Source organism: Pleurodeles waltl, chromosome 1_1 (genome assembly GCF_031143425.1).
Source record: "Pleurodeles waltl isolate 20211129_DDA chromosome 1_1, aPleWal1.hap1.20221129, whole genome shotgun sequence".
In the NCBI taxonomy this organism is placed as follows: Eukaryota; Metazoa; Chordata; class Amphibia; order Caudata; family Salamandridae; genus Pleurodeles; species Pleurodeles waltl.
The window spans coordinates 127044202-127064821 of NC_090436.1; the positions used below are offsets into that span (position 1 = coordinate 127044202).

General features: G+C 43.2%; 1 protein-coding gene across 2 annotated transcripts in view; it reads left to right on the top strand.

Moving 5' to 3' along the window:
- SLC14A1 (solute carrier family 14 member 1 (Kidd blood group)) overlaps positions 1 to 20620 on the top strand; it is a 53304-nt gene that overhangs the window by 16914 nt on the left and 15770 nt on the right. For both annotated transcript variants that reach the window (XM_069218852.1, XM_069218851.1), the window contains exons 2-5: positions 5526 to 5682; positions 11282 to 11471; positions 13247 to 13375; positions 14461 to 14653. In XM_069218852.1, coding sequence (XP_069074953.1) covers positions 5532 to 5682; positions 11282 to 11471; positions 13247 to 13375; positions 14461 to 14653 — 663 coding nt within the window. In that variant the 5' untranslated portion in view covers positions 5526 to 5531. The remainder of the gene's footprint in view (positions 1 to 5525; positions 5683 to 11281; positions 11472 to 13246; positions 13376 to 14460; positions 14654 to 20620) is intronic.

A 20620-nucleotide genomic window follows, 5' to 3' on the forward strand; every position in this document is an offset into this window, starting at 1 on the left:
AAGTACCTGTACCTGAATTCCTGAGGGGGAGGGAGCTGTTGCATCACTGCTGTACCCCCGGGTGCACTGCCTGCCAATGCGGTGCCTGGTGCTGACAGCGCCTGCACTGCTGGCTTCTTATTTGGCCCCAACAACCCCTGCTCCAGGGGCAACTCCCACTGGCCCCACTTGACTCACCAATGGGACTGTAGAATTAACCAGTGGCACCCCACTGACCCCAGAAACATCCGCTACAGAAGCCGTACTCCTCTGTGTCCCCTGACTAACCATACTGTCAAGGTGTGCTACCAATCACCTGGCAAGGGCCACCACATAAGGGGGGGGGAGGGGTTGTCGGACAACATCCCAACCCTTGAAAGCCAAAGCAACATACTGTCTAAATTACCCACCAAGTATGGCTGACCAGTGCCCACTGCAGGTGTAACCCCAATTGCAATACAGTTGTTGCCATTCTTAACAATACACCTGCCAGACGCAGGGCTCATTATCTCAGTCATATTTCTCTGAGACACTACTGGGCCTGAGTTACTTGCCACTATAGTCTGACCCACTTGTCCTGCTTTCATTGGTACAAAGCCCTGAGCCCCCACCATACTTGGATTGTCTGCTGACTGTATCCGCAAATAATCCTTCTGGGTATTCTTCCTGTGGGCCTTCTTCTGGACAAGGGGAAATGCCACACCTGGCTTTCTAGGCCTCTCTGCTGTTGCTGCAGGCATGCTGTGCTGGACCACAGGAGTCTGCAACCTCATGAAAAACCAAAACCTTGTCCATAGCGTCTGTTCTGTGTTAAATCCTCGAGGACCACCTCAGTTCTTGGGCGCATAGCACCTTTCCGCGCACTACCATGCGTGTGTTCCAGTGATATCTGTTGGTGTGCAAGGGGTCCCAATAGCAAGCACGAAATAGGATAGGTAAAAATTGATGCAACACAACATTCAACATCAGCCTACCACTTTGTGTCCTACCAGGGCCACTAAAGAAGGCAGGGCTGACCTGACCAAACACATCCAATGCAGCAAGACTAAGCACATCCCCACTCATCTCCCAGGCCCAGAACCTCAAAAATGCCAAGACAGGCACACTAATGCCCCAAATGGCACTAATTTTTTAGGCAAGTTTCCTACCCACAGCAATGCAATGCAACACTAACAGGCCCTTTATTACAGACCACGTGGACTCCAATTACCAGGAACTGCAAAGTGCACCAGGTTTCAAAGCACTACAATAATGGGGGGTGCTTTGCCCCACAATAAGCACCCATCCAAGAGAAAATGCTCCACAATAGTGCCCCCTTCTCCCCCCCCCCCCCCCCCACCCCAAACACCCCTCACTTGCAGCCATGGTGGTTCCCTGCCAGAGCCTCCGCCAAGTACTCCGATACCCGGGTCAGGTGAGACATGCTCTAGCCTGTGCGGCCCCCAGGGAGGGGACAGCTGTGCTGCTCAAAGTTTCTACGGAGTGCGGAGCGGAGCACCACGCACCTGCGGAGAAAGCAAATAGGACAAGAAAGAAAATCCCATTAAGTGCGATGGGAGCCTGCAGCATCTTCATGAGATGGTGAGTGGGAAACAGAGACCCGCTTTTGGACTGGAAGCTTCTTTTATGAGCAGGGCTTGGCACATTCAGGGGCAAGTGACCCTGAAGCACACTGAAGTGCTTCTGGTGCCATGACCCCTCTCCTCACAGGACCACATCGCCGCCTGCCTCATTGAGAGGCGGGATCCCCCAGCTGCAAGTACAATGAAGGTACCGCTTTTAGGTCTTCTCTAAATTATTAAATAAGCTCTAATCGTCACCAGAGGAGACTAAAAACCTGCGTTCCTAGGGCAGTGAAAGTACCCTGTGAGCATTCCAGCTCTTGAAAGTGAGAATAACCGCATTCGAAATTCTGGGATGTGCGAACACCATAGTTCTTAGTTACACTCTGCGTCTGCTATAGAAAATAGCAAATTAATGCCCCATCAGATTACTGCAGTATTTTTACATTATTTTCAGGTCTTTTTCCAAATAGAAATGTCATTGGTTTCTTTTTAGGATAAATAACAAGAACAAAGTAATGCAGCATTCCTTGTAATTGCCAGTTACGCCTGGAAAACCTTTATGGTCAAATCAGCAGTTGCACAACTGAGAACCAAGTGGTCCACGCACTGATGTCTTGAGTAGCTTGCCACAATCTAACGTTCTTGGCTAAGAACCTTTCATCGTCCTGCATGGATCTTGTTTTGTTAGTATATTTGAAGCATGTAGATTTGCTACCAGTAGATCAATTGCACTAGGGTCCGGACAAGCGCAGGTCCCTCACAATCCTAAAAATGGTTGTAATGTTCTACTAAGCTCAGAGTAAGGGGTACAGTTTCCTTGTTTTCATAAGGGTCTTTTTCACTCCGTGTACCCCAAGGAAGGACATGAACTGCGGGGTCAATAACTTGTTCATGATGGGTGCTGTATAGATTAGACGTTGTGCATGGTAACCAATTAAAATGTACATTTATTGCCGAAAAACTAACAAGCAGTCGTCTCAACATATTGTGCATATGTGCACACTTACTCTGAAGGGTACATTGGCTGATTAAATCGTCAATACCCAAGTCAGAATACTAACCTTGGAAGAATGAAAGGCTGACTGGACCAGCTGAGATTTTAACCTGTAACCATGAGGTCAAACACTATTTATTTTTTTGCAGTGAATATGAGCTGCCAGACCCGGCTTTTTGCTTGCAGGCCAAAAGGAAGAGTTAATGTACAAAATTGTCCTTCCACTTCATTAGCAGATTACTTTTTAACTTCCTGCCTACTTGGCTATTCGACTACTATTTACTGCATCCTAACTTGGGTTTTACTTGTTGACTTTAGTGTATTGTTAATTTGCACAATTCCCTTTAGAATGTCGCCACCAGATTTTTGCTGATGTTAATGTTGGATATTTCATCATACACGTGTCTGATGTGGTGGTGATAGACCTGTCCACCTTAGGGTGGTCTACCCCCTAAACTTTTTGCCTGTTTACCTCCTTTTTGATTCTTTTTGTTGGCCTTAAGTTTCAGAGCATCTGTCCAGTGCTGAAGTGCATGTGCTTCTCCCCTAACATGGTAATATTGATTCACCCACAATTGGGCTGATTAATTTAGCTGTAAGTCCCTAGTAGAGAGCACATGCCCGGGACTGCAGGGCCTTTGTGTGCAGTTTCACTGTCATGCCATCTTGGCGTTCAAAACCTCTTGTCAAGCAGTAAGCTGCCCTTTTATTACATGTAGGTCCTAGTTAGCTCATAGGGCAGGGTGCTGTGAAGTAAAAGGTAGGACATGTACTTTTTAGCTGTGCATGTCCTCCATAGTGAAAACACCTACATTTTGTTTTTCACTTGTGTGAGGCTACTCCTGTCATAGGTAGACATTGGGAATTCCTTATTACACTCCTAGGTTATAATTTCGGTTTGAGAAAGAGTACCTCTGTTGTGTTTAATATCACTGGAAAGATGATGATGATAAATTCAACTTAGCCAGCAAAGAGGATCTAACATTATTATTTAACAAAGATCACTTATAGAAAGTTGGTATTTCTAAGCTCTTAAAGCTGTGTGCCTGTAGCCTGTCTCCAATAAACATTTGGGGTAGGCGACAGGTTGATTTTGTGTGTCCCCTCTAGACAGCCACACAAAGGAAGAGCAGGTGTGTCTGAGTGCCCATTTGCATCCTGATGGTTCATCCTGGGCAGGATGGGAGGGAAGAGCTGAAACCTGCGCTTGAAAGGGCAGTGTCCTGTCTCTACACAGAGTTCTGATTATCCCCCTATAGTATGTCTGAAGCCAGTGCTAGGAAGAAAGGACCTCTGCACTTCAGATACCTTTCTTTTGAAGTCAACCTCACTTCATAGGCTCAACTGTGCATAAGTACTGGATCTCTGAACCCACCAAATTAGACACCGGGACCAGTAAAGAACTGTCAGAAGGACTGCTGTTCTGCTACTAGGACTCTCAGGCTGTTGGACTGCTTCTCTGGAAGAACTGCTTCCCTCTCTGACTCCTGCTGGGGGAGAGCAAGACTCTGCCTGAAACCCACCGTGATCTCCAAGGGCTTGTCTGCTGGTCTCATGTTGCATGAGACTGTGGTGTATATCAGACCTACTCCTGTGCCTGACCCAATGAAAGTGGACTCTGGTACTTGCTCCAGTTGAACTGACAACTCTTGTCTGCTAGAAGCAGAATAACGCATCATCGCTCTTGCAGGATCAGAGCATAGGCACTCAGAACCAGTGCTTTGCCTAAAGAATTGATGCCTCGGAATTGCCGCAGCAGTGTGGGGAGATCGATGCATCTCCTAGACTGCATAGAGAAACCAGGTGCATTGTCTATGGAACCATCTTCGTAACTGACGCATTACCGCCACTGCTTGAAGAAAATTGACTTATCACCTTGACTGCAGGTTCGGCACTAATGCATCACTTGGCTGCGCTCTACTTCTCGCTGTTATGACAAGGTCAAGGTACTGTGTTCAGCGGACCTGCATGGCTCCTGTATCTGGCCCATACTCCATCAGGGTCATCCTTAACTCCTGACTTTGCTTTGGTCCAGTGAGAAAAGATAACCCCCATTGGCACTTATTGCTTCTAAGTGCTACAGACACTTTGTTATTCTTTAAAAATTAATCTCTCGACTTCTACCTATTTGTCATTTTAGTCTTTATTTATACATTCATTATATTTTTATATATTTATTATTTTTTTGTTTTTTTTGTTAAACTTGGTGTGTAGTCCTTTTTGTGGTGGTTTCACTTCACTGTTATATTGTGTGTGTTGCACAAACTTTTCACTTTGCCTCTTAAGCCTGACTGCTGTGCCAAGCAGCCAGAGGGTGAGCGCAGATTAACTTTTAGTGTGTATATGACTTTCCCTAACTAGGATTGTGGTCCCTGTTTAGACAGGGTGCATATCTTTGCCAGACAGAAACCCAATTTCTAACAAATGATATAGAAGTTCACAATTACGCTTGCCACAAAATATAAAATGTGTATACATTAGAATGTGCACAAATAGATTTAAAACCATATTTTACCATTTGCACAATGCTCTAACTAAACACCTCCATGGGCAATTAGTTAATCTTATTCATATCTGATGAAAGGAACATAAATATCAACCCTACTCATGTGTATGATGAATATATACCTCAGTGTGAGGCCCCCTTCAAGAGATCTGTGTAACCTTCAGGTGTTTGGCTGCAACCCCTTTTTTTTTTTTTTTTTATTTATTATTATTTTTTTTTTTTTCATGGCGCCCACTCCTCAATTATGGGGGCAACCTTAAACATTGTACCATTTGGGAAATTGCTAAATATATGTAACTTTGTTATTTAGCAATAGAGGCTAAACTGCATAATCCAGAGCTTTGACTCTAGCATCTGGTAAAGGACGTACAGCATATGTTGTATGGCACTGCATGAGTGATTTATTGAAAACTTTTATTCACTGTGGGTAGATGGACCCTTGAATCTGACGTCTCTTTTTTTTCTTTCCTATAACTAACAGAAGGATATGGAACACCAAGTGGCGATTCCTCCAGTCGATGATATGAAGAAGCAGCCCCCTGGGACCACCAGTACCACCAATGTTTATGTGAGCGGCATTACTAATGCAATCAACTATATCACTGGAGACATGAGCGCCTTTGGGGACTGGCTAAAAGGTACTTCAATCCTTACTCTTAATTCAAGTTAATCAAAGATAAATAGTAACCACCTAGTTCTGCCTAGACTTCTTTCAACGTTTTTTTTTTTTAAAATTTTTTTTCTTTTCTTTCTTTCTATCTAAGAGCCCATTCCACTTCAGATGGTAAAATAATGCTGCTCATTAATGTACCTTAGTATTTTTCTGTACAATAGAACAGCTCGCAGAGAACACTAAAATCCCCAAAACAATGTTCATATAAACTTGTGATCCTAATTTTATGTGCTGGTCAAATGGTAACCATAACCGGTTTTGTGTGATTTTTAGGAAGTTTCTTACCTCAGTAAGATTTGTTGGCAGGATATTCATTTTATCAATAGTTCCACAGGAATGACCTGCATGTTTTTTCTATATACAGGTTAGTAACTAGTCCATGGGACTGACTCAAACTCAAATCCAAGGTTCTTTATAGTGAGCACCATGGAAATGGTACTAATGCCTCATTTTGTAATACTAAATGGCACAGCATGATACCTGGCAGCCCAACATACTTAGGAATGGTCAAGGAGCATGAATACATAACATACTACCCATCTAAAGCAGCTAACTTCAACAAAACTAATGAACACAGAAAACTAGAAACTTTGAACTAAATGAACCTTTAGGAAATTGCTGGCACATAAGGTTTGAAAATCTGTGTGGGATGCAGCATATTTAATCTACTCCTGTGTGTTTGTGTTTTTTTGCCTGCATCAGAGTGCTGAGTATGTCTCTTGAACCTATTCCACTCTTGCAGTCTTCTAGTGGGATGCAAGTTAGTAGGCTACTTTCAGGCTGTATGGATTGCCATAATCCAGCCCAAAAAGTACCCGAGGCAAAATCAAGCTGATGTATGCTCCCAGTGCCCACACACAGCTGTATGATTCATTTGAGCCTGAGACTCAAAGTGACACATTTATAGGTAGTGTTGCAAAGTGGTGTTTGCCCATTTAATCCCCCTGGATTTTTCCTTTTTTAACAACCTGTGTTTTTTTTTTTTTTTTCTTTTGTGGACTTTTTATTCTAAGTGAGCTGCAGTGTCATGGGAAATTCATGTTAAATGGACTTTAGGTTTTAACTGCTCATTCCCACCTTTTAAGATGAGGCTACTGCGCAGTTGGTGTAAGAGACTTTGGTCTGCTTATACATGAGCACAGGCATGCCCAGGCTGCACTTGAGGCTACCATCTTGCTCAGCCCAGGATCTGCATACAGGTAGCCCTTCATACATTGGTACTGACCCAGGGTAGACCATATAATGTGAGTGGAATTAATTGTGTAGGTCTGTAGTGCTTACTGAAAGTCTGTGGTACTTAATTGAATTACACATTGTAGGTAAAATCAGCACGAGCACAGTTTAAACCTGGTTGGGCTTACATGGTCCAGTGAGGTATCAATCTAGGAGTTAACATGCATCCAGATTGTGGCTCTATCTTTGACAAAATACCTATACTCCTTATGGCACTTTATGAATTTTCCTATTTCCCCTCATAAGGCTCCTAATCCAATTCTGGGACTTGCCCCTCCGCACCCTCACCCTCTTACCAGGCCAAGTTAATTACTGTGCTCTCTAACAGGAGGATCACAGGCCTCCCCACACAATATAGTAATTAACACTGCTTGATGCAGTTCCTGGAAAAGAGAGGGGTGGGAAGGCAACCTGCTTCTTTTAATTAGCTTGCCACACTGTTTCTGTGGATCTGATACAAAGGAGGCAGGCCAGACCTGTGAAGCCCAGCACAGGATGGGGCTTTCCTTTGTTTTGGTGGGAAGGCGTCAGGCAGCGGTGTCTGCTAGAGGAGGAGTTGTGGCTCTCGGAGAAGCACTTCCGACATATCATTAGAAGTTGGGGGGCACAAGATGACTTCTTGGTGTTGCCTGCCTTCTGCCAGTGCTTGCTGGGTGGGGTTGTCACGGAAGTAGAACTTTGCTTGGTTCCACCTGTAGACAGGACCAAAAATAACATTGTTTGCTTCTGCTCGAGGTGTTTAGAAGTGTTGTCGGCTTCAGAAAGGCACGTGGGGAGCTGGTTGGCCCATAACTAAACTTTCAGTGCCTGGTGGGCATTGGCACCTTGTATTTTTAGAAATGTATTCCGTGCGATGAGGCTGAACTTTGAGAAACAGCGCTTGGGTAAAGCTGCTAGTATAATATGCAAAACCTGGAGCCTAGGAGTGCCCCCACACTAGCCCCTGGAGCAGGCTTCAGGATTAGCATATTTGCTTATGGTGTGCCTCAAAAGTAGTGGCACAAGCAATGTTACTGGAAGTATTATGGGGGCTGCTAGGGGATCAACAGCCCCCTTGAAACTTCTGAAAACATTACCCAAGATCATAGGACAAATGACCAGAGACACTAATCAGTTTCTATGCTCTCCCTGATTTATTAGTTTGTGCCTGGGCTTGGGAGTGCAAGGACTCATGGTGGTGGGTCCTAAACAGCATTGTAAAAGTAAACCAATAAAACTCTGGAGCATGTTATTCAATGCATTGTTTTCATGATACTGTTGCAGGTTGACCATGCAAGGTTTAACAGTTTAATGAATGCTATTATTACCTTAATTGTGTGTTACAACCTTTATTGCTTATTGGCACTGTCCCCATAGCTTTCAAGTGCTGTTGCAGTGGTGAAATGTTAACTCTTCCTGTTTTACTATGTTGTGGCACACCTAAAATCTCAGTAGTCCTGCCTTATTGATACTGGCACCCCCACATATATTGTGATATTCCATTCAGTTATAGGTATGGGGGGGGTTGTGGATATAAGGTTCAGGACCTGTTAGGGGTGTCATCTGGCAGTATCACCAGAGATATTTCCATCTACTTGATAGTACATATGTGTAATTCAATGCAAAATATTTAGAAGTGTGGCTTGTACTAAAAGTACTTTTCTGTTTATATAAATAAAAAGCACTAACTGGACAATGATTTAAGTGTTGCTGCTGTGGGCCAACAGACTGGGGTTACTAGCCTGCACCACCTCTCAGGAGTAGACCTTGGACTGCTGTACTTTACTAACCTCAGTTAGGTGCTTCAATGGCGTACTTGGTTCCCTGAAAGAAACTTGTGGTCCTTATTACTTGTGAGGAACTTGCATCTTTTGCAACGAATAACTCCAATTCCTTATAGGCAGCATGTACTCTGAAAGAAAAAGCAGTCTGAAAAAAGGTATTCCAATACATGTAGGCTCTATGCCTATAGATGGATTACTTTGTGGGGGGGGGGGGGGGCAAAGCAGGAAAAGGAATCCAACTGATGCAGGCACTAAAGCTGAATTGCTAAATGAGCATAGACTTCATACATGTTTGTCTCCGCATACTGAGTATCTGTTATCCCAGGCATGGGTGGGCACTACTGAAAGCAGCAGACCCTAGTACTTGTTGCAACAGTCCCATATACCTTTTGCAGATCTGGCTCTTGTGAGTAAAAGGAGGAAGCCAGATAAGTGTAATTGGTCGCAATGCTTGCATTGTGTTTTCCAGACTTTCTGTACTTTTACTGTGTGGATTCATGATGGATAGTGTAGTATGTTCAAGAGGTTACTAGAAGAGCTGTGGTATCTTACCTTTGGAGTAACCTGCTCCTAATGGAAGAATGCAGAAACGTACATGATTGTGCACTTCTACACTAATGAGTAACTCTAATATTGTGGCCCCCAAAATGAGACATTAGTTAACTGCACCAGTTCTATACTCCATTATAACCACATGCCACCAATGAGCATCCTCCACACAGCTGGTGGTCTGAGAGCAGCTATTTCTTGCCTAATTAGTCATCACAGATTGTCTGTAAACCTTAATATTTTGTGTTTTGAGACTCTCACTTAAGCACACACCTTCTCCATAGTAAAGTGGAATGTAGCCTGTAGTACAAAATTTTCATGCACAGGAGCAGTGATGACACTAAATTTTAAATTGGTGAAATTTATCCCTACGTTTGGTTTAGTTCCTTGTTATCCCTGCAATGTTTTTCATCTGGTAAATATTTTAATTATAGGGGCATACTTGATGTTGTGTTTTGGAGAAACCCTGGTCCTAGATACTACAGCATACCCTGAAGAATTGAAATATTGTAGGAGTTCAAGATTTTGGTTTGCAGTTGACATAGTGTCTATGACTTTAATTGTTTTCCCTCCTGCACTTAACCATCTAAGCTACTGGCTGATATTTATACAGCCTTCCAATGACATGAGTTGGTGTGCAGTAGAATATAGTTTTTGCCAAGCCATTTGAGGCTCTCTAGAAAATGCATCTGTGTAATTGGGAAAGCAGCTAAGCTTGTGTCTTGCTGGTTGTAATGCATGTCCCTGTGGCAGTGAAGGATTCTGGCTCGTGTGTTTTTTTTTTTTTTTTTTTCGTATTTGGACACCAGCAGGCTTATCGTGGTCTTCCTGCTGGGTTTCCTACTGTAGATTTGTTGCAGACTGGATCTTTGGCACCCTGAACTGACTCAAATGATTGAATGGCCCATTAAGAGCACTTTAATCGTTGTCCTCATTGTGACACAAATTGATGCAAGCAATTTTGTTCCCAAAGGTTTACAGAATCTTAAATGTACCCATTTGACAAACCTTACTGTAACTGGAAGCCCTACTCATAGGTGAGCATGGTTCGTTTTGGCCTATTTGTAAGCATTTGGTGGAGACTAGGTTTAAACCACATTCTCAGGAAGATGGCATGTTTATGGTTTCATTACTCAGCTGCTGGTACCTTGCTTGACTGGCAAAGTAGACAGAGTAGTTTGTCATATGTAGTTGACAACTCCCCTCCAGCAAATTGGAGTATTCAGGTATGTGATGTGTGTGCCTGTCAGTTTTGTTATCAATTCTTCTCTACCCATTGATAATGTGTGGGTTTGAACGTTGAAGCTTTAGGTATGTGATGTGTACAGAAACAAGTGCCTTACAGAATGACACTCCTTTTGTAGTCCAGCCTTGAGTTAGCATGCCCTTAATGGACCTTCAATGTGGGAAGAAAAATGCACACTATTTGTAGTTCCTAGGATATCTACTGTGGCAATTGTGTAGATCTTACGTCCACTTCTGTGCATGTATTCTCCAGACTGTACTCTATGCTTGTACCTTTTCACAGCTTCTTGGGACCATGAGTCTTGGTATCATGGTGTTAATGAAGAGGTGTGTGTGTTTGTGTTTTTTTTTTTTTTTTTTCCCGAATTTGATTTGATCCTAACATCACCTAATCTAGAGAGCTCTGTAATGCATCTTGAAGCTGTTTTCTACATTTTCTAATATGGCTAAATGGATGTAGTTCTGAAAGCATAAAGTCTTAAAATGACTAAAAGATGGAGCTTTGTACAAGTTGCAAGTCGGCAGTACTGGTAGTTCTTTATGATCCTGACTATTATAAGGGTTTTTTTTTCCCTTTTAAATCAGTTTCAGCAGGTTCAATAAAATTTTCTTTTAGAATAGAATTTGAAAGTTCAATAAGCGATATTATTTTGAACCAATCTTAGAAATGTTAACGGCTAACTTTTGATTGGTATAAATGTACGTATAACAGCTGTGCCTCTTTTAAAAATTAAATAATAAAAATGAATATTTAAATTTCCCCTCTCTTTTCAGAAAAACCTGTTATTTTCCAGTTCATTGATTGGGTCCTGCGTGGGACGTCACAGGTGATGTTTGTCAGTAACCCCATCAGTGGAATTCTAATAATTGTTGGGCTGTTTATCCAGAATCCATGGTGGGCCATTGCTGGTTGCTTGGGAACGGTGGTCAACACAGGGGCAGCTCTTATTCTGAGCCAAGACCGGTAAGGTTGTCATTTGTGCTGTAGCACAAGTATTTTGATTGGAAAATTGAGTGTTTGTGTACAGGAGACTTAATCTAGTCAAGAAATAACATGAAGATTCCTGGATTTTATTAATGCACCTTGGTGTAATATGCATTATTTTTGCCACTTACTTTACACTCAAGAATTACTTGTACTCCAATATCTGGAAGCGGCCTATCTGTACCATTTCAGATCACAGCCTATCTAAAGGGAGGAACGCTACTTTGTAATATATCAACATAGCAGATTTATACAAAAGCAGTTGATACCACGGATTGCCTTGCTGCTGTGCATTTAAAGCTGTATGTCCAAATTTGTGATTTCAACATACTGTACTTTTATGTACACATTTGCACACCGGGTATACAGTTTAGTAGCTATTCCTATAGAATTTTCTTTTCTTTAAACCTTAGGGTGTTTTATAGTTCATATGAATAAAGTAGGACTGTGACCTGCTCAACATAAACGTCAAGGTTTAGGGACTCTGTACGCATATACCATCAGGAAATGTTGACCACATACACAGTCCTACTTTATTAGTTGGAACCGTGTAACATGGTGCCCAATGTGGGGTGCTAGGTTTGAGGGTTCCTACGAATAAAGTTGGACTGTGGATCTGCTCAACATAAATGTCAGGGTAGTGGGACTCAATCCACATATGCCATCAGGAAATGTTGTTGATTATGGTTCCTAGCTAGCTCACAGTGCCCTGTCTGAACCCCTAACCACACCAGGGTACCCGATGGGTTTTGCAACCTTGAACAGATCTACTCAGATTCCCAAGGTAATCATGGAAACGGATCTACTCTTTAGTCGTCGCTGGGAGTATCCAAGATTAGACACAAGAAAAAAATGTTTTTCAGAGTTTATTGCAACAGTTTTATTCTGTATAAAAAAAATTGCTGTGATTTATTAGGCAATGAGACCTAGGATGGTAACCAACATTACAAAGGTGGTGAAAAAGAGAAACCGTTGAACCATGGTTTTGTGATTGTGTTGGTACACTCCTATCTGTAGCTACCTACGCTGCTGAGAGCATTGTGGGAGCACCCTCTACCAGATGTTTTTGGAAAAGCTAAATCCCCATAATTGGGTAAGATTGGCCAGGAAGCCAGTCTGGTGTAGTGCAGATTTGTTGGTCCTCTGGAAGGTAGAGGTCAGATCCACGGTCTTCATCAGAGTGAGCAAAGCTATATCCATGGCAGTGCGTACCATGTTCCAGCATATGCCCAGCGGATGTGCTCCTCTGTTGCATAGTTTGCAGAGGCAGTTTTTATAATACAAGCGCCATGTGTCGGAGGTGCAAGCTCGATGCTACAAGTCTATCAATGCAGAGCTTTCTCTATGAACAATCAATGTTCATGCATTGTGCAATGTGCTCGGACTTAGACAGTGTGTACAGACTAGATAGCATGCCCCCCCCTCCCCCCCATATTTATTGGACATCGAATATTGAAAACTACTGATAGGGTGAGCAACACCATGTTGGTAGACATCTATTTCTAACAAAAGCTTTTCCCAAAGTTATCTGAAGGCAAATAAATTTAGTGAAGTAGGATTCATCTTAGTTTTCTTACAAATACACTGTCTCTATTGTCAACTGCCCAAGACCACCTACAATTTGTCAAAACTCTGACTGGGCCTCCATGTTCATAGTGACTATTTTGCTGTACAGTTTACTCGCTGAAGTTCTAAACAGCATGGAGATTAGTGTGGCACTAACCCTATGACATGACATACTTTTCTTTTAACAGATCAGCAATTGCAGCAGGACTCCATGGTTATAACGGAATTCTAGTCGGCTTACTTATGGCTGTGTTCTCTGACAAGGGCAACTGGTACTGGTGGCTGCTATTGCCTGTCGCAGTTATGTCTATGATCTGGTACGTTGCTCATCGTGATACCTACACTAGTTTGTAAATTACAATTCTGACTGATCTTTCTTTGCTCTAGCTTAGCCTCTGAAAATAATGTATTTGTTTCTCATGATACTTTGTTTTTCCTGGAATGAGAAAATCATCCTTGTGTAAACAGGACTTGCTTGAATGTGTTATGAATTTATAGGACATTTCAGATCACATGTGATCATCAATACAAAATAGTGGGACAAAGTAAGCACCTAAGCAACTAATCACTTAGCTTTACATTTGAAATTAAAAACTGGTAACCTGTGCTTGTCAATTACATTATTTCCTGTCCTTTTTTTTTCTTTTTTTTTTTTTTTTTTCTCAAAGGAACATATGCAAGTAGCAGTTTGAATAGTTGTATTCACTCCTTAATCGTTTTGGTTTGAAAAGATCAGTAATATGTCAAATTTCGTACTTACTGGACTTTGAATGTTGTGTCCCTGGGGCACCATTGTTGCATAGGAGACAGCCTTGCTAATGCATCTTAATTAGTTGGAAATAAAGGAAAGTCCCCTTTTCTTCCGGGTCGAAATGTAAAATCTTTATTAAGAGCAGAATAACCACCTGGGTGAGTAGCATGCTTGGATATTCCTATTGCATATTCCCTTTCAGCAAGTGGTTTACCTGACCTCAAACCATTGTTATGGGGAATCCTGGGATACAGGCAGAAGGTGCTTCAATTCCCTTGAACTGAACTTGCATATGAAACCCTCTATCAGTGGGGGCTCTTCTACAGCCAATACTTTTTGTAACTTCTTTCCTGTAGACTGTCAATGGATTTCGTACCCCCCCCCCCCCCATCTGCATTTTAGCTATTAGATTTTCCGATGGATAAACTAAACCACTTGGGCTAAAGTAAAGGAATACAGTTAAATGTCATAAAAATGAAGCTTCTTGTTTGTGCTTTGTCTCTGATTTGGAGTCCTCTGGTACGCACATGGGGAAAACATTTTACTCCACTTTACAAGTGGAAAACTGTAAGTACATAAATGTGCATGTTGCTATAAATTAATATATATTTATTATTATTATTTTTTTTTTAAATTTGTTTCCCTTTTCAGTCCCATTTTGTCAAGCGCATTGGCGTCCATTTTCAGTAAATGGGAACTCCCTGTGTTCACGCTGCCTTTTAACATCGCAGTGTGCCTGCACATGGCTGCCACTGGACACTACAATGTTTTCTTCCCGACTGTGCTATTCGAGCCCATCTCTGCTGTGCCAAATATCACCTGGTCTAACGTGGAAGTGCCTCTGGTGAGTGAGAATTTCTTAGTCCGTGAGTTGGAACATTGTCTTGGGTTTTGATCTGCATCCCCCTGGTGTACCGTTGCATCACTGATCATTGATCTAGAGGCTCCGAGGATACCTTCCCTTCACTTTGGTCATCTTGTCCTGTCTGATAGATGGAAGAGCAAAAAGTGTGCAAAGACTTTATTTTAAAAAAAAAAAAAGGGGGGGGGGGGCATATATCCGGACTCTCAAATGGTTGAAGATCACCTACTTTTGTAAAGCTCCTACTTTTTTTTTTTTTTTTTTTTTATTTTTTTTTTATTTTGATTCAGAGTCTTATGTGTTTAGATAGTATGGTCGAAAAAGTTGCAAAATATGGTCTCTGTTGGAGATATTGGGATCAAACCCGCTCTCCTTTCTTCAGTCTCTTGGAAATTGTGTATTTGAAGTGAACGTAGTTTACGCAGACATACTGTCCTCTAATTTATCTGTAATGGTTTTACCTGCACACACACACAGCCCCTATGTGACGCCCTTTCCAACCACTTCTCCACAAAATCCTGGACATCTACAGCAGCTTCAAACCACACTCACCCACCACACATACCCCTCACTCACCCAACCCCCACTCAGGACTCCCCCACCACACTCTCAGCATGGACCCCCACCACACACGAAGAAACCGAAAAAATCATGAACTCCATCCACTCCGACCCCTGTCCACACAGCATCTACAACAAAGCTAGCCCTACCATCGCCCCCATGCTCTACAATATAATCAACTCCTCCTTCGACTCCGCCACCTACCCAGACCCCTGGAAGTACGCAGAAATCACTGCTCTCCTCAAAAAAAACAAGCCGACCCATAGACCCTCTCCAACTACCGCCCCATCTCCCTCCTCCCTTTCCCCGCCAAGGTTGCAGAGAAATAAGTCAACACCCACCTATCCCACTTCCTCGAAGCAAACACTCTTGACCCCTCACAATCTGGGTTCCGCAAGAACCACAGCACAGAAACCGCCCTCATCGCATGCACTGAAGATATCAGGACCAAAGTCGACAAAGGCGAGACCGTCGCACTCATCCTCCTAGACCTCTCCGCAGCCTTTGACACAGTCTGCCGCCACACACTCCACACACGCCTCCACAGCATAGGAATTTGCCACAAAGCCTTAGACTGGCTCACCTCCTTCCTCACCGACCGGACCCAAAGAGTCCGCCTTCCGCCCTTCCACTCCAACACTACCAAGATCACCTGCGGAGTCCCCCAAGGGTCCTCCCTCAGCCCCACACTCTTCAACATCTACATGATCCCCCTAGCCAACATCCTCCGAGCACACGGAATCACTATCTTCTCCTATGCAGATGACACCCAACTCATCCTCTCCCTCACCAGCAAACCCACCACCGCCAAAACCAACCTATACGCCACTCTCCTACACACCGCCAACTGGATGACCACTAACCACCTCAAGCTCAACTCAAACAAAACCGAGATCATCATCTTCGGCCCCAACAAAACCACATGGGACAACTCCTGGTGGCCCACCGCCCTAGGCCCCGCACGCACGCAACCTCAGCATCATCCTCGACCCCCCCCTCCCTCTCCATGACACAGCAAATCAATGCTCTAACCACCTCCTGCTTCCACACACTCCGCACTCTTAAAAAAAAAAATAAAAAAAAAAAAATAAATCCTTCAAATGGATTCCCCCTAGAAACCAGAAAGACAGTCACCCACACACATCAGCAGCAGACTGGACTACGGTAACGCCCTCTACGCCGGCACCACACTCAAACTCAAACGCAAACTCCAGAGAATCCAGAACACAGCTGCATGCCTCGTCCTTGGCCTCCCCCGCCACGAACGAATCTCACCACACCTCCAATCCCTTCACTGGCTCCCCATAGACAAGAGAATCTCATTCAAGATCCTCATCCATGCACACAAATCCCTCCACAACACTGGCCCAACCTACCTCAATGAAAGAGTTAACTTCCACACTCCGACACGCAACCTCCGATCAGCCGACCTTGCCTTAGGCACAGTCCCCCGCATCCAACGCACCACCACAGGAGGCAGGTCTTTCTCCTACCTCGCCCCCAAAACCTGGAACTCCCTCCCCACGACCTTCGCAAAACCAAAGACCTACTGGTCTTCAGAAAGAACCTCAAGACATGGTTGTTCGATCAGTGACCCTCCCTGCGCCCCCCCCCTGTTTCTCCTCCCCCCAGCGCCTTGAGACCCTCATGGGTCAGTAGTGCGCTCTAGAATTTTTTTGATTGATTGATTTAAACTGAATGCATGAAACCGATCCGAATACTCAGTTTATAAATGCAAATGGCTTGTTTTTTTTTGTGTTATTTTTTTATCCGAGTTATCGTGGATCTTTTAGCCCAAACATGTGAAGATCGATTTTGTTTTTGTTTCTTTTGCTTTGATTGAAACTTTTTTTTTTTTTTTTTGTCTAGTTTTGAACATACCAATTAAACCTTTCTACTTCTAAAATCGGAACAATACTTTGTTTTTTTTAACCTGTTAAAAATGGATCTCTCCGATCTCTTTAAATGCTGTGCAGTCCAACACTGTCAAGGGCTAGGAGATGAAACTAGCAATCTACAGTGCTTGGAAGTAAAGGCACTAAACGCTTTTTATACTGGCAGGCTAATGTTGTTCTGTAGTCACTGGTGTGGAAGCTTTCAGAAGGAGGACCGACCAACAGTGGGGCTTCGGTTAGTTTCAAAAGGCTAGAGAAGGACTGGAATAAAATGCATCTTCAGCTATCTGCACGAGATCCATTGCAAGAGCATGGGGGTTTCAAATTCTGAAGTAGTGTTGAGGAAAACTATTTATCAACACTGACCACCCAGAATTTGAAATGAGCTCCACCAAAGGTGCTTCATAACTGATTTCCATCTTGGCAAATAACAGGAATCACCTGCCTCTGGGGGACCAGGTTTTTCTATTATTATTCAGGGTGCCACCAAATCCAAGCGTGATTGCAATACAATCATAGCTCCGTGGTCCTGTTTCTCGACTGGTTGACCAGTTAAATATTGCCGGTCCTAACACCAAATCACCCTAGCATTTGGGGGAGATGGAGGAGAAAGAGGGTCAATGAGGGCTGGAACTCATTTGATAAGCTGGCAGGCCTTTTGAGGGGGAATGAACGTTGTAGCTATAAGAACCCTAAATGTAGCTTCTTGCACACTTGTTCAAGGATGAAGTGTGACCTTTAACTTAATTCCACACTGTGGGCCTTCTTGCAATTGGAACCATGGTGTTGAGATTTAAATGAACTTACCAGGCCACACCTCTATTCCTCAGTGAGTTATGTTCCCAAGCATACAGCACCCCTATTTAGGATGTGTACATAATGAATGCAAAGAGCCGTGCAATTTTACCAGAAGGCACGGATCATCAACTGATGCAAGGTTTCAGATTCGGTACTGGTCAGTTTGGCTGCAGATCTTGAGGCCTCTGAGTCCTACTTGGAGGCCTGTCTCAATCAGTTAAGTCTTTGTTCGGTCTCCTTATGGGCCTTGCAGTGCCTCTCCTCTCTGGGGAGCCAGTCTCTTGAATTGGAGGCAGTTTTTTCATTATTTTACCCCTGGGGGAGTTCCAGTTAAGTCCTCTTACAAATAATTGTATGGCACCATGCTCAGTCTTCGAATCCAAAAGGAGTAGAAAGTATCATATTTAGACAGTACCCATGTGAAATGTGGGTATGGGGGCAAGGGAGCCACGCCCAGATGGAAGGTGTGCCATCTTAAGGCTCCTTCTCTCCAGAGAAGGAGGTATGTCCACAAGCATTTTACCCTGGCTGTGTACGTGGAGGGCAGAAGATGAACAGCAAATGGTAATTTGGGTTTTTATTTGGGATGGCAGAAGACTGACATCCAAAACATAGTTCACATATTGTCGAGTATAGCAAGGGTTTGCATCAATGGCGGGAAAGAACAGCTTGAGTGCTTTTTGCTGAATAGATCCAGGGATCCTAGTGGGGTCCTAGTTGGCTGGATGTGTTTTTCTACCCAAAAGCCAGGCAAAGGTGAACCTGCTGTGGAATTTGAGGTGGCGGTCAGAAGGGGCAATTCTAATGCAACGGAATTCAGTAGATTATTAATCTTGGGCTTCTTTTGAAGGATACCATCCAGTATCGCTAGACAATATAGCATAAACTCAGGTTGTAAGAGTTTAGATCACTCTAGGTAGGGAGTAGATGGATTATCCCTAGATTAGCTTGCATGAGTTTCTCCACATGGAAATATTTGCTCATGGAAGTTCAGAAACCTAAATGGACCTCATTTGTGGTATTTACACCTGTGCAAGTAACTATCTCCTACTACCGTGCAAATACTTCAGTGTCTCCCAAAAATTGAAGGAAAAAGATGCTGCTACAAAATGCACACCTCTGGAGGTATCCATTTTCAAGCGTTTGGATGTGTTTATTTTACAGGATTCAGACCAATAAATATCTATGCAGCACCACCTGCAGATAGTGTCCTTCCCTCATAACCAGAGCTGTGAGGCAGTCAATCATTTCCCTTCACCTACTATGTTAATTTTGACTATTCTGTTATTTTTTTTTTCCGCTTTATTGCTATTGATCACCAATGTTCACTTAAGCCACGGATGGGGAAAGTATTTGGTTCTACTTATGGGCGCTATTCCCTTGAACCACTTCTGTTTGCACGCGATCAAAGATGTGATTGGATCTACTTTTTTTTCTTTTTTTTGTACTGGTCACTAGCCTCCATATGGGTTCACCCCAAAAGACGATTCTGATGGATACTTTTAACTGTAGGTTCCACACCTCATGAACGCCCCCTAGGTCTAGACTGGATCCAAAGATCTTTCTATGCATTGCTCCTGTGCTGCAGCAGGTGGTATTGCTCTGCTGGATATGTGGACACAGCTCTGTCCCAACCTTTCTTGTTTTGACAAACTTTCTTCTACAGTGTGCTAGGAAATATGTCCCAACTAATAACAATAGGGGTTATACCTTGTAGTGACTTTCAGAAGTCGATGTCTGTAATAGACTGTGGTGGAAGTGCATTAAAAAAAAAAAATAATAATAATAAAAAAGTGTTGGCACTGTGATGCTGCACTCGTGAGGGCTGGATGAGTGAGGCTGGGGGTATCATCAGAGGTGTGGCAAAACTAAATATTCGGCAACCTTTTTCGGTCTTTCACCGTCTGGTAACTAAGTATAAAATTACGCACAGCTTAAATTAAATGCAAGCTATGGTTATAAGTGGGAAGTGCGCTATCATACACTATGAAACCTCTATTAGGTAGAAGGTTTAAGATTAAAACATGCTTCCAAAATATAGACTTTACCAATTCCCAGACTGTACTTAGTGCATTTTTTTATTTTTTTAAATAAAGGTCCTTTGAAAGCACCCATTTCACAGCTGTCTCATGAAGAAGTGTCCAGTGATTCCATCAATTAAAGCCAATACTGGCTTCCAAGCACCCTTTAAATTTGCAGATTGGCCGGTTGCATGCATTTACATTTCTTTCATTGAGGCAGTCAGCCTGGAAAGAAGGCTTGTTTAGCTGCCTGCCCACCCTCGGTTTCACGGCATGGGAGACTCCATTCATTTCACTTCAGCTGAAGCATTTCAACTCTCAAAATGAAGCATTCTGGGCTGGTTATCTTTTCACAAAAAGTAGGGGGAATAGTTTTTCTAAAAATAACTTAAAAAAAATTATGGGTATGACGTGCCCCTCAGATCTTCCCCCTTCGTCTTCCCACTTGTCAACTGGTGATAGACCTTCCTCTCGTTCCACCCCCCCCCCTCCCCCCCCCAAAATCAGGTCTGTCTCTGGTGTCTAGGGTCCTTACATGCCTCACATTTGAGGGACATGACCCTGCGTAAACTACAAAGTGATCAGGACTGCAAAGCTAAGCTTCAGGTCAAAGTTGAGGATGCAGACAAGTTCCCAAGTCTACACCAGTAAAAAAAAAAGTCCTCCTTGCATTC